Source organism: Trematomus bernacchii, unplaced genomic scaffold (assembly GCF_902827165.1).
Source record: "Trematomus bernacchii unplaced genomic scaffold, fTreBer1.1, whole genome shotgun sequence".
NCBI classification, from domain to species: domain Eukaryota; kingdom Metazoa; phylum Chordata; class Actinopteri; order Perciformes; family Nototheniidae; genus Trematomus; species Trematomus bernacchii.
In genome coordinates this window covers 150085-163482 of record NW_022987582.1, presented here as the reverse complement: position 1 = coordinate 163482, position 13398 = coordinate 150085, and the positions used below count along the sequence as shown (strand labels likewise).

The 13398-nt window shown below is 41.2% G+C and overlaps 2 protein-coding genes across 3 annotated transcripts; one reads left to right on the top strand and one right to left on the bottom strand.

Moving 5' to 3' along the window:
• Positions 1 to 342: 342 nt before the first annotated feature.
• Positions 343 to 6722, top strand: phc1 (polyhomeotic homolog 1). Of its 2 annotated transcripts, none has more exons than XM_034127437.1 (14): positions 343 to 467; positions 1473 to 1594; positions 1736 to 1846; positions 1931 to 1996; positions 2103 to 2252; positions 2354 to 2572; positions 2711 to 3397; positions 3711 to 3846; positions 3971 to 4149; positions 4276 to 4339; positions 4443 to 4530; positions 4744 to 4915; positions 5444 to 5681; positions 5776 to 6722. In XM_034127437.1, the coding sequence occupies exons 2-14, from the start codon at positions 1478 to 1480 to the stop codon at positions 5925 to 5927; spliced, it is 2379 nt and encodes a 792-aa protein (XP_033983328.1). In that variant the 5' UTR covers positions 343 to 467; positions 1473 to 1477; the 3' UTR covers positions 5928 to 6722. The 2 variants fall into 2 exon arrangements, with proteins under 2 accessions (XP_033983328.1, XP_033983326.1); XM_034127435.1 differs by having other exon boundaries at positions 1931 to 2008.
• Positions 6723 to 6887: 165 nt separating this feature from the next.
• Positions 6888 to 12072, bottom strand: styk1b (serine/threonine/tyrosine kinase 1b). The gene is made up of 10 exons (XM_034127438.1): positions 11685 to 12072; positions 10451 to 10506; positions 10163 to 10333; positions 9151 to 9489; positions 8845 to 9026; positions 8675 to 8749; positions 8220 to 8428; positions 8020 to 8060; positions 7679 to 7775; positions 6888 to 7586 (listed from the first exon to the last, which is right to left on the bottom strand). Exons 2-10 carry the CDS (start codon positions 10503 to 10505, stop codon positions 7394 to 7396), a joined length of 1362 nt encoding a protein of 453 aa, XP_033983329.1. The 5' UTR covers position 10506; positions 11685 to 12072; the 3' UTR covers positions 6888 to 7393.
• Positions 12073 to 13398: the final 1326 nt, after the last annotated feature.

Sequence of the window (13398 nt, the reverse complement as noted above, 5' to 3'; positions counted from 1 at the left end):
AAGATCCATTCTGCATAAAGAGTACTTTTACATTTGATGCTTAAAGTACATTTAGCTCATAATAATTGTGTACTTCATATTATTCTTAGATGGGACATAGTGCATAATGACTACTTTTACTTGTACATTTTGTATGCTAATACCTTTGTACTTATACTTAAGTAAAGCATCTGAGTAATTCTTACAACACTCATAACTCTTATAGTTGTGTAATGAATCCATGTAATCACTGTGCTTGTTATTGTGTGTTTATGAGCTCTACAGCCGCCGGTACATGTGGTGGCAGTATGCTTTAGGTGACGTTTGATTTATCCACCACCACACAAAGAAGAAAAAGAAAAGGACTGTGAGGGGCGGGGTTTCGTTGGAGGCAAAAACTAGCGATCGTTGAATGCAGTTAAAACCAAGATTGCAAAAATAAACTCATGGGCATAAAAGTGTGAAAAGAACAGGAATACCAAGGAGAGGTAAACACACAAGCACGCTGGAAAACACTAATCTTTGACTTTTGGAATGATGATAGCCAGTTAGTGCTAGCTTTCTGCTGCATTGAGAAGCTAGTTTTGCTAGTTAGTTAGCCTATCTAGCTTATGGTAAACTAACGCTGCAGCTTTACTTCTTTGCACCAAACTAATTGCTTTCCAACTACATTTATTATTTATGCACTCGGTTTTTGTTCTAACCCGGATATGTGTGTTTTATTTACGGTATGTCAGACTTTTGCTAAGAGATGGATAGGCTAACTTGTAAAGTCCATTGTAGTTAGCAACAGCTGGCTAGCTCCTTTCTTGGTGTTTTGAGCTTTCCTCCATGTTGTTCTTTATCTCGCACTCATTTATCATGTTGACAGCTCGTTTTCTAATGAAAATACCTACATGCTAATTTGTGTGACTACCAATGGCATAGTAGTAACGTCTGGCAATCTCGTTATCAGTTAAAAAACTGTTAGACAGGGGTCCTCGGAAAGAAGAACTTCAGTAACCCTGAATAAAAACAATCCGAGTGCTGGTTATTATGAGGGTGAAACGTTACTGCAGCAGCTCTCTGGAGGACTGTTCTGTTTGATGTCAACACTGACTGTAAGACATTTGAAACATACTGAGTCAGTAAGCAGTTCACTTTTTAGTTAAAAATAAATAAATACAAGTTGTTCTTGCTTCTGTTCAGAATATAGCAGTTTGTTTCAAATATGTATTTATGTATGGATGTTGCAACTATACAGAGCTTTAGCAATCCTGTATGTAATTATGGTCATGCTAATAAAGCTATTGAATTGAATAAGAATGATTCAAGTTTTAATATGGGCATTTATTTATGTGCCCCCCAACAATTGCATGTTTAACTATGGTTAATGCTAAAATCTTATATGTTTGTTATATTGCAACCAGGCAAATTCTGATATTAATACAGACACTTATTTAGTACAAATATTTTTGCTCACTTTTAATGAGTTGCTTCTGTGTTTTGAGTAGCAACAATGGATGCAGGTGAAGACCAAAACACGGGCACCACCAATGGAAATCCACAGACAACCGGGAACTCTCGTGCGCCCCAGATAGCCCACATGTCTCTATATGAGAGGCAGGCTGTGCAGGTGTGAAACACGTCTTACTATGTTTGATGAAAAGAAACATGTTTGTTGTCTTGAATTAAAAACAATATATAAATGTAATAAATACTTCTGTTTAGTATACATCTTATATCTCTGTGTCTGTGTGTATGTTTGTTTGTTTAGGCTCTCCAAGCACTGCAAAGACAGCCAAATGCAGCTCAGTACTTCCAGCAGCTCATGCTGCAGCAGCAGATTAACAGTGCCCAACTCCACAACTTGGCCGCCGTGCAACAGGTAACCCGAATTATTACATATAAAGGAAATCAGTACAAATGCATGATAACCAGAAGAATAACATTATGTATCTCATTGAACCAGGCGACACTTGCAGCCAGTCGTCAGTCCAACACCCCAAGTAACAGCATGTCGCAGGCAAACACCTCTGTAAGTTTCGTTGTAAGTGGCTTGCATTTATAAATACATACAGAGTTTTTTTGGAATATTAAGTTAGGTTTGATAAACATGTCTAATTTTGTTCTTGTCCTACCAGGTCAACCTAAGTACCACATCTGCAGGAGGAAACGTGACTAATCCCCGTCCCCACGGCCCGGCCACTTCCGCAACAACAACAACGACAACAACTCTCAACCAGTCAGTGCTGCTGGGTGGAAACTCAGGTCAAGGACAGATGTATCTGAGGGTGAGTTAAAAAATTGTCTGCGCTGTGTCCATTTTTGAGTAATCACTATTAAATGAATGCATATTTGACAAGGTTAACAATCTCTTTTGCTCTTTGAATAGGTCAATCGCTCTCTCAGGGCTCCTCTCGCCTCTCAGCTCATCTTCATGCCTGGTGGTACTGCGACAGCTACTGTAGCCACAGTTGCCCAGACACAGCCCCAACAGCAGCAGCAGCAGCAGCAGCAGCAGCAGCAGCAACAACAACAACAACAACAACAACCACAACAACAACAGCAGCAGCAGCATGAAGTTGCTCCTGCCCAGTCGGACAATGACCAGGTTTGAGCACCTTTACCCACTGTACCTGTAAAGTGTATTTTCAGAGGCATGACTTGTCATGGGAGTGCTATTTAACACCACCAAGCACAACCCTGCCACTTTTCTCAAATACAATTTTCTCCTTTCTTTATCTTACAGGTGCAGAATCTAGCCCTACACTGCGCCTCCACTCACAGAGGAGTTGCTGTCAAGTGTGAGCTTCCGGAGAGGAAAGATGTAGCTTTCAGTCAGCAGCAGCAGCAGACTTTTGCCCAGACAGTTCAGCTGCAGCAAGTGCAACCACAGCATCAGCAACACATGGCCAAAACCAACTTTGCTCAGCAGACCACTGCTATGCATTTAAAGGCCGGTACTCCTGCTGCTTCTGTGGCTCCTTCCTCCACCTCCTCCCAAGCACTCCCTCTCTCCCAACTCCTCCTGTCCTCTTCTGCCACCCCCATGATCCTGGTGCCCACCTCAAATGTTCCTACCACCACCCAAGGTTACTCTATCGGCACAGTAACCCAGAAAGCCAACATTAACACGCAGACTCTGGTGGTGCAGCCCCTACAGCAGGCCTGCACTCCTGCAGAAAAAGGACCAGTGCCAATCCAGCCCAAGACAGTTCAGGGACATCGCTTACCTGTGCAGATGTCTCCTCGACACCCACATCACATCCTCCCAGCACCACCTCACAACAGTCACAACCCTCCACACATCCCTGTGCAGCTTGTGGGAGCCAGGCAGGGCTTAGCAGGAAACGCCCAGGCTGTGGCCCTGGCACAGGCCCGATGCAGCATGGCCCAGGAGAGTACGCCTGCTGGGAATGTCAACAACAGCACTATGGTAAGATCCACCAATGAAAGGACGTACTTTTGCGACACTGACACTTCTTTGGTTTGGTTTCATTTAACACAAACAGTAACATTTATTTCAACTGCAAAAAGCAACTACAATTTGATAAAAATAGTAATGTTGGGCTTTACCAGTAATAGAACAGAAATTGTGAAAGACATGCCATCGAAATGTCATTATAAAGCCAAGCTGATACATTTTCAATTTGCATCTATCATATTGGATTGTTAATCATTGAATCAGTCCATATCATTGTATTAACTCTCCTTGTGCTATAAATTGTAACCCCCCCCCCCATCATTAGATAAAGCCTGCGATTGGCTCTTTGAAGAGAAAATCTGACTGTGATGCATCAAATGACATGGCGACAGAATCTTTTAACTCTCCACCCATGAAAGATGCTGCTCCTCCGTTATCCCCTGCCCCAACAAAGGACTCGGGTATGTCTGGTTTTCATCTCCAATTCAAGCATATAGCATTAGGAGCAATCCTAAAAAGTGTAACTAAGTCTATAAATCAGGTTGAACGCTCATCATTTTCCCTGTTTAATTCAATCCTCGCTAGCTCCTCCTGCAGCAGCTGCCTTCTCATGTCCTCCCACCCTGTCCTTGCCTCTGCCCTTGTCAAGAGTCGGGCACGGGGACAAAGACAGAGCGCCTGTTCCCCAAGCTGTGGTCAAACCTCAAGTCCTCACCCACCTCATCGAGGGCTTTGTCATCCAGGAGGGAGCTGAGCCCTTCCCCGTAAGTGTGCACTGCTCTGAAAACATAGATTTCACTTTAAATCAGATCTTCTATTTGAAATACATGCACTATACACTATTTTCTGACATGGTTTCCTTACTTCCTGGCTTGTGTTTGATGTGACAGGTTGCTGGACTTCTCAAAGACAGAGATTTTGTCCTGGTTGGTCGCTCAGAGAATGGACCTCCATGTAAGTGATGGAATAAATTAAATTAAAGAATTAGACATGATAGCATGAAGTGCATCATCAGTATTTTCAAAATGTGTAACCGAGTTGTATCTCTTCTCTGCAGTGTTAAAGTGTGAGTACTGTGGAAGCCTCGCCCCAGCCAGCCAGTTCAAAGGATCAAAGAGGTTCTGTTCAAATACTTGTGCAAAGAGGTAGGATTTATTTTTACTTACCATTTTTGTTGTTATGTTGGTTTGATGTTTGGTAATGTCTTCATTCCTACAAAAACTCCACTGTGCTTTACATCAATGATAGTTTAACATAGCCAACATCTATACCAGGGGAAGCCGCTTAAGTAAAAGCTACAAAAGGACAAACATCTAAAAATGTCTTACAGAGTTTTGACTGTGCTCCTGGATCCACAGGTATAATGTGAGCTGCAGCCAACACTTCAAGACAAGCAGAGGGAGGAGTGGCGGAGGACTGCCTCCACCACCCCCCCCATCTGAGAGCGCTTCGAGGAGAAGGGGCCCGCCGCGCAGGAGCAGCTCTAATATCAACTGTGATCAATTATCAAGCAGGCATCTACCTGTTAAGGTAAGATCTGTAAAGGATGAGACCGCTGATATTCTTATTTTCATCATTGTTAAAGAATTGCATGAAAATAACAAAACCAGCAATGAATTAAGTTACCAAGTATTGCAAGTGAATCTAAAAACACTTTTGGTTATATTTACACTGTTGTCCATGACCTATTAAAAACCTGTTAATGAGCAAACATTTTTTGAATTAAATGACACGCACTGGCGTTTATTTTTGAGTCACACATACCGCTGCCACTGCTGAGATCTGATAAATGTGTACTGATAACCTGCTGAAAATAGTTCAGTTCGTTGCAGTATTTCCTCCTCTGTCTTTGAAAAGTTTGATACCTTTTTGTAGAGCGATAGGGAATTGTCCCCATTGGCAAAGTCAGTAGGGAAATCAGACAGTATTGATAGTATATGGAATTTCTTGAACAATGGCGGCCTTATGCTTTATATATCATGCAGTGGCATTATCCACAAATGCAGCTTACTCTCTGAATGAACCTCTTCTTTTGTTTGTCCGCTCTTTTCATTGTAGTTTCACTCAGAATCCAGTCGCTCGGAGGACTTGTCCAGCGACGGTGAAGAGGACGAGGACGATTCTCTTTCGCTGTCCCCAAGCTCCTCACACTCCTGCTCCAGAGCCGAGCGCAGTGCTCCTCCGTCTGACAGCTCGGCTCCTGGGAGCCTCCCACTAGAGGGGGCTAACTTCCTCTCTGCGACTCCTGGGCAGTGGAGTGTGGAGGAAGTCTGCAGGTTTATCTCTTCACTTCAAGGTTTGTGTTTGTTCTTTTTAGACTACAGTTTTGTATGCCCTAGCCATGCCTCTTCTTTGTACTGATCCTATACTTCCTGTGTGATTGTGTCCAGGCTGTGAAGAGTTGGCCGCACACTTTCTATCACAGGAAATAGACGGGCAGGCTCTGATGCTGCTGCGAGAGGACCATCTCATCTCCACCATGAATATTAAGCTCGGCCCCGCTCTCAAGATCTGTGCATCCATCAACACCCTGCGTGAGTGATGCAGGGACTTCTTCAGAGGGACACCAGGATTCCTCATTCATGACTTGTCCCTAGATTAAATACCTGGACCTCTTTTAGTAAAAGTTAAAAAGACTAAGATCCATGGGGACAGTGAGGATTTTTTTTTACAAAACAACGGTGCACCATCAGTCATGTGGAGACAGTTTGGATGGATAGTTTACTTTACGGACCTTGAATGTGCAAAAACATGTTTTATGTATTGTGTTATGTGTGAGTGGTGAGCATGGACAGTTTTGGGTATCTATGTGAGTCATGTTTGTCAGTTCTTTGTTTTATTCTGTCACAGTGAGTAGTCTTTTGTATGTATACTCTTATGAAACTGCCATGTGATAATTGGTGCTAGGTCATCTAACTAGGACAACATCTGCTGGTTTCTAAAAGAAAAGAAACGTTGCCTTCTGGATGTATTTCAAACGGTGCTTTAACTTTAGCGATATTATATATATATGTCCTTTTAGTAGTTATTTGTTTATTTACTGTAGATGTTCAATCCAGGCTCCAATCACACCGAGCATAGGACACTCATAAAGCCTGGGTGTATAATTAGTTATTTTTTACCAGTTATTAAAAGTTTAGTTTTGTATCTTTTACATTTTGTACTACAATCAAAATTATTTTTCCATGGATACGAAATAGTTTTAGTAGCTTTAATCAACCTAACTACCTGAAAATAGGTATTCCTCGTGGTCTGCTCTTTCAAGGGCTGAGTGGAAGCGCTCCGTGTACACGAATGCAGTACTGCCAATAAACAATACCTGAAAATGGAAATGGATGATTTGTATGAACTCCCTTTTAATGGTCACACATATACACAGCACCACACACACAGTGATATTTAGTGTCTGCATTTAACCCATCCTAGTATTAGGACGGTGCTGTAGTACCTGTTACTGGACCTGTGTGTGTTTAATACCTTTTGACTTAAAAAAACATTGTAGGACTTATATTATTTTATTCACATTTGATATTTGTAAACATTTTTGAGCTTATATCTTGCTCGTAGAGGTTCACATGACTTAAGCGTTAAGAGAAGACAGTGAGTGTAATATACATTATGTGCCCTTAATGTCCACATGTGCTAAATGATATTACATCTCTTAAAATACATTGGCTTTAAGTAACAAACGAGATCTATAAACTCATACACCAGTAGAAGTTTAGGCTGAAGCGGCCGTACATCAATCAAGTTTACATCTCTTTATTCCCTCGACAGATGAAGACACACATGAGGTCTTACTTAAAAGAAAATGAATGGTTCCCAAAAGAAAACAACTTATTTAGCATACCCTTTTTTGTTTCCTCTGTAAACCAGTAGTACGAGAATATATAGAATAATAGCTTTCAAGACCTCTTGACCACCGGAAATGTATTATTCTGTAGAAGTGCACCAGTGGGGTACCATCGGGGAGAATAGTGCAATTTAATTTGCTGGCACAAGTTATGATCAGAAAACAGTGTAGCTGTTGGTTTCCCCGTATCCTGCCTCCTGCAGGTACTGCTCAATGTTTACTGTCCCAGACGCCTTGAGGACTTTGTCCGAGGCACTTTTCTCTCCTGAGGCCAGCTTACGGCTCACCTCAGCCAGGGTGGGTCGCTCTTGTTCCTTCCACTGGCAACACGCCTTAATGATGGAGTGTCTGAGAGAGAGAGATTTACAGCACATCAGTTAAAGAGGGAAGCTCCACTTCAGGTTTGGTTGTGTGATCTGGTGCATGGAGTGGATACTTACAGTGCGTTGGAACATCCTGAAGGTTTTTTCAGACTTTTCCCTCGTTGATGAAACTGCAGAAGCTCATTAACTGAGATTTCGGCAAATGGAGCTTCACCTGGAAGGAAAAGAGGTGAATATAAGAGTGGGAGATGATATTAAGGTAAATGTATTTTCACATTGCATCATCAATGTATTGTGTTTTATAACAACTTTTCAAAAAAATCGTTACAAAAGCTGTTTTGGGATAAAATAGCTGCATGTGCGTATTTGGCTAATCTAACCAATGATGATACTTTATCACATTGATGGTTTTTTGTAGGTACATTATTTAAAAGGTTTTTTTTTTAAATTCAACTTACCCAATGTAGCCATCTCATACAGTAAGATGCCAAGTGACCAGCTGGAGAGGAAAACACAGACATTAGTTACACTCCAACATAAACTCAAAGGACATAAGTCAATAAATGATCTAGTGTTTTATGTTGCAACAGCAGCATCTGTCTTGTATTGGAAGATATGAACAAGAGACAATGCCAGAAATGAAAACAGAACAACTCACATGTCGCTGCTCGGCCCGGCTGTTCTCCGAGCTAACAGCTCTGGTGCGTGCCATTTCTTCATGCTGGAGTCCTCTTTCTTAGTTTCTCCCTGGTTCTTCCTTGTGTAGACGCCATGCAGGCCCCAAAGCTTGGCTGTGATATCCTTGGTGACCAGAACGCTGCGGGCACGAATTTGTCCGTGGAGTAGATCTTTGCTGTGAAGGAACTCCTGTTTGGGCAACACACAAGGGAAATCTCAGGATTAAAACACATAATCTGTGCAGTTTATTCCAGTTCAGTCACCTGTAAACCCTCAGGTAAGAGGAACAGGAAAACCAAAACCCTCACCATCCAAGTAAGTCAAGGAAATGCAACAATTGAACTATAAATAATAAATATTGTAAGAGTATCAGCTTATTGTAAAGCAGAGATTTGAGAGTCAAATATGAGGTCTGCGGGATGTTAGCATACTGACCAGAGCTGAGGCCACCTGAGTAGCCATGGTAAATATTCGTCTCTCAGTCATCTCACATGGAGGATCTGCATGTTCCTAAAAAAACACACAGAGAAGTTAGATTGCCATTCAAGGATGATAGATGAATTTACGTTGCTCAAATATATGGTTTATCAGTTTTTGTAGTATACCTGTCTGCATCGCCACAGGTAGCTGAGCAGGTCTCTGTTCTCCATCTCCTCCACAACTGTAACCAGTGGAGCTCGAAGTGAGACCACACCGAGAAGCTCCGGCAGGAAGGGGTGGGGTCCCAGTTGGGAGAGGAAGGACGCAAAGCCCAGGAAGTTGTGTCTCTCTGTGGCATCAGCAGAGTCTGTGAAGGGCAAGAATGAGAGGGATATGAGGGGTAAATAAACAATGCAGTAACAGAAATCATGTCCTCAAAATCAAATAAGACAATTAAGAGCTTATTTTGCATGTCATTTTAATCATCTCACCATTTAGGACTCTCAGCACCACGTTCCTGTCTTCCATCCGGGCCCTGTAGAGGGACACGGAGGAGTCGGAGCGCAGGGAGAAGGCCACGGTCAGAGGAGTGACCAGGTTGAAGGACTCGGGAAGCCTCTGGCGGGGCAACTCTCTGGGCTGGGCGATGGGAGTGAAACTGGGCTTGTAGGGCTGAGGTGGGGGGTTGGGCGGGAGTGGAAGAAAGGGTTTGTCCATAGCCACGGTGAGGTTTTTGGAGAGGTAATTGCTCGGGGGGTTGAAGGTGGAGTAGGAACTGGGCACATCCAGAGCGATACTTTCATGCTCCATGACATTGATACCTGGTGGAGCTACGGACAGAAAGTCAAGAGAGAAACACATTAAGTATCATTAGAGACAAGAGCAAGCATTTACATGAGAATAGGTAAATATAACAAATTATTTGTGAAGGACTGGAAAAAACGATGTTGTGTTATTAAATTGTGTTATACAGTGATGCCAAACTTAAAAACTTGTTATGGGTCCCTTTTATTACACCAACGATGCTGTTAAATGCATAAAAATGAAGGCGCAAAGATTAAAAGTTGAATGATTTGTAGAAACACCAAGTAAAACATTGATTCCAAGAGTTAGAAAAGCTATATTGTGTTATTTTTGTGACCACAGCTAGAAGTACATTTGACCACTGACAATGTGGAAAGACGAGTTGTGTCGTTTAATTTTGTAAAATTCTGGCAGCTTTATAATTTGGGGAATTGACAAAATGATAATTCAGTTTTATAGATTTTCTGCTGAAGAAAAGTATAGTTTAATGTGGGACAGTATAAAAGGTGATAAACAAAGAAAAGAAAACTGTTTATAATTAGGCCTACATCTTCCCTTGAACTAACAAAGTATGCCTGGAAGCTGACTGTTTGCTGGCAGTGTAGATCCAATTTAAAATGTGTGACATTGTGCTCTGTGATTTCATGTATATTTATACCATTACTAACAAACATATTGCTGTCTATTTCAGAGTCTTACCATCGATGCCATGCAGCACTCTCCTGGGAGTCGACTTTGAGCCCTGCGGACGGATGCGATCGACTTTCTCTGGACAAAAGTGCAGCAGGAAAATAAAAACCACAGTGACCAGGAAGATAGTCAGCAGCAAGATGGGCACAATGATCACCTCCTGCTCGTAAACACGGATCTCTGCAAACGGGAACAGACACAAAAAAACATCAAAGTCTGCTGTACAGTAATGTCAAAGTGGCCGGACCAGGTTATTGTCAACATTCCTCACAGTCTGTCTCAGCTGGGAAAACGTACCACAGATTGTATCTCCATGCGAGCAAAGCGAGTCTGCCTGTGATAATGAAGACATCCTGTCAAGAACAAAAAGAGTAATCAAACAAACGTCACTCAGTCATACTTTATATATAGTAGGTTACTTCCATATGCAAAAATACTTGCAATGGCTTAAACGTATTTTGTATTTAGAAAACAACACATAAGGTGACAGTCATGAAATCAAATCAAATCAAATCAAATCAGGTTTTATTTATATAGCACATTTAAAAGCGATTTTTGGTCGAGCCAAAGTGCTGTACATGTAATAAAAACACAGTACTACAAATCACAATAAACGACAATAAATTACAACAGATATATATAAAAAACAAAATACAAATAAAAACACAAGGAAAAGTCAGGTGTCATGCTCCGCTCTAACTAGAAAGCCAGAGAGAAGAAGTGTGTTTTTAGTGTAGATTTAAAAACCCCTAGGGTCTGGGCCGACCTCACATGGAGGGGCAGACTGTTCCAGAGCCTAGGGCCAGCTGAAAGCATGTCTCTGGCTGAATCTGTGGAAGAGTAACATGACTCTTGTAGGTATCCAGTATGTGAAGGTGTGTGAGCAAATGTGTAATTTAAGAGTTTGTAGGCCTATCACATTCTGAGGTGTGCTAAAACGGTTTCCTCCAGATACTTAGATTAATGGCTCTGACGCCTCACTAAATTGCTTTTGTTTAAATCATCTTCATTTGAAACTTATTTCAACACTTTTTTTCTGTTTTGGTCTTACATACAGACCTCAATCATTGGCAAATCAAAAAAATTAAGTATTAGAATATGAGCTTCAACAAAGCTGCATACAATAATAAAATAAATCATCTCATACTGAGGAATATGTGTGTTGTATATCTGAATTCAGAGCTGCTTTGTGTACAGGAACAGTAAACACTGCCAACATCATCATCCTTTTGCGTCAGATCCAAGCTAAGCTGTAAACCTGTTCATCTGCATTTTTAAAACCATAAATGTTAGCATTGCAGAACACGCCCTGAGGGTAAACATTAAAAGGCAAATGGAGCATCGGTTTGCACACACAAACTAGTAGTATATTACAATAATCAAAGAACTAGTGTACATAGAGAGAGAAACACAGCTTTTACTAGATTGATATCATGTATAAACCTTTACTTTACCTAACAGCTTAACGACATAATACAAACATGTAAAAAGCAGTGTAGGATAAAACACATGTAATGAATAAAATCCTTACCTCAGCTTCTTTAGATGTGTCTTATATCCCCAAATGAAATGAGTAATCCTTGTATTCCAGGCTCATGTTTTTCTCCTTCTCACAGTCAGACACTTTTCTTACATCCTCCCAGCTGAATGTGTTGTCCTGGTTCAGCCGCGCTGCTCAGATCTTAATTGTCTTATTTTTCTCAGGTGATTTGTCAAGCTCAGGGGATCAGTGCGCAGCCCTCTGTTTGCCTATGTTACACCTTGTGTGTGTTTTCGTAACTCCACCCTCTTCCCCTACTCCTTCTCCCTCTTCTCTCTCACTTACCTTTTCCTTCTTCCTCCTTTCTGTCACTCGGCCGTGTTTAAGAAGAGATACTTCACACTGATATCAGGTTTATGCCCTGCCTTTCTAAGAGTTCGCTCTACCACATTCTGTAATTAGCTTGTTTCAATGGAGTCGACATATGTCAGCTACTACTGGCCCTGCCTTCTCCTCTTTGTTTGGGAAAACTGGTCCTGTCACTTTGTCATGTTTAGGTCTTTCGTTACGCTTGTTTGGCTCTCATTGTACTGCTGAAACTTGTATGACAAGCTTTGCCAGCGCTGGAGTGTTTATCAAACTGCATTTATATCAAATCAAATCAAATCAAATCAGGTTTTATTTATATAGCACATTTAAAAGCGATTTTTGATCGAGCCAAAGTGCTGTACATGTAATAAAAACACATTACTACAAATCACAATAAACGACAATAAATTACAACAGATATATCTTAAAAAACAAAATAAAAATAAAACACACGGAAAAGTCAGGAGTCGTGCTCCGCTCTAACTAGAAAGCCAGAGAGAAGAAGTGTGTTTTTAGTTTTGATTTAAAAACCCCTAGGGTCTGGGCCGACCTCACATGGAGGGGCAGAGTGTTCCAGAGCCTAGGGCCAGCTGCTGCGAAGGCTCGGTGCCCTCGGGTTTTTAGCCTGGTCTTGGGCACTACCAGCAGGAGCTGGTCAGCAGACCTTAAAGCTCTGGCTGGGGTGTAGCGCTGGAGCAGTTCAGCTATATAGGCCGGAGCCAGCCAGGTTCATACATTAAGAGTGGAAAAGCAATCCCACATCCCACTCAAATTTTGCAAAAGTACCTAAACAACAATGTAACATTACTCAATTACAAGTAAAAGTCCTGCTTTAAAATGTTTTACTCAAGTAAGTAGCCTACAGAAGTTTTGTCGACAAAATGTGAAACTATACTCATTCTGCAAGGAAATTAACAGTGTACTGTAAGTGATGCATTATTATACATTAGGTTGTTTAAACTGATGCAACATTGTATTTAACTGTTACAGCTGAGTTAAGGGGGAGCTAGTTTTAACTGATTTTTTCCGATGGTTTTGGATGGATCCAGATAAATCTGAGGGATCATAAAAGCATGAATTGGAGATAAAAGTAAAAATATTAATGTTTTGCTACACAACTTTTTCTACATTTTTTGGTACTTTTGAAACATTGTTGATCTGTTTTCTGTATAATCTGATTGGTAGTAGATGAGCTACTTTACCTGACTGCATTTGTTGCCATCCCATGTGTAACACCTACAGTAAGTTTTGACATGTAATATTTATTTCATAACAAAGGTTCAACAATCCATTGTTTATCTATAACCACATCCTGTTTAATGTTTTAAGGCAGTGGAGTGTATCATAGTTATTATTGCCTTGTCTACCATAAACCAGACTAACAGACCGTCCCACT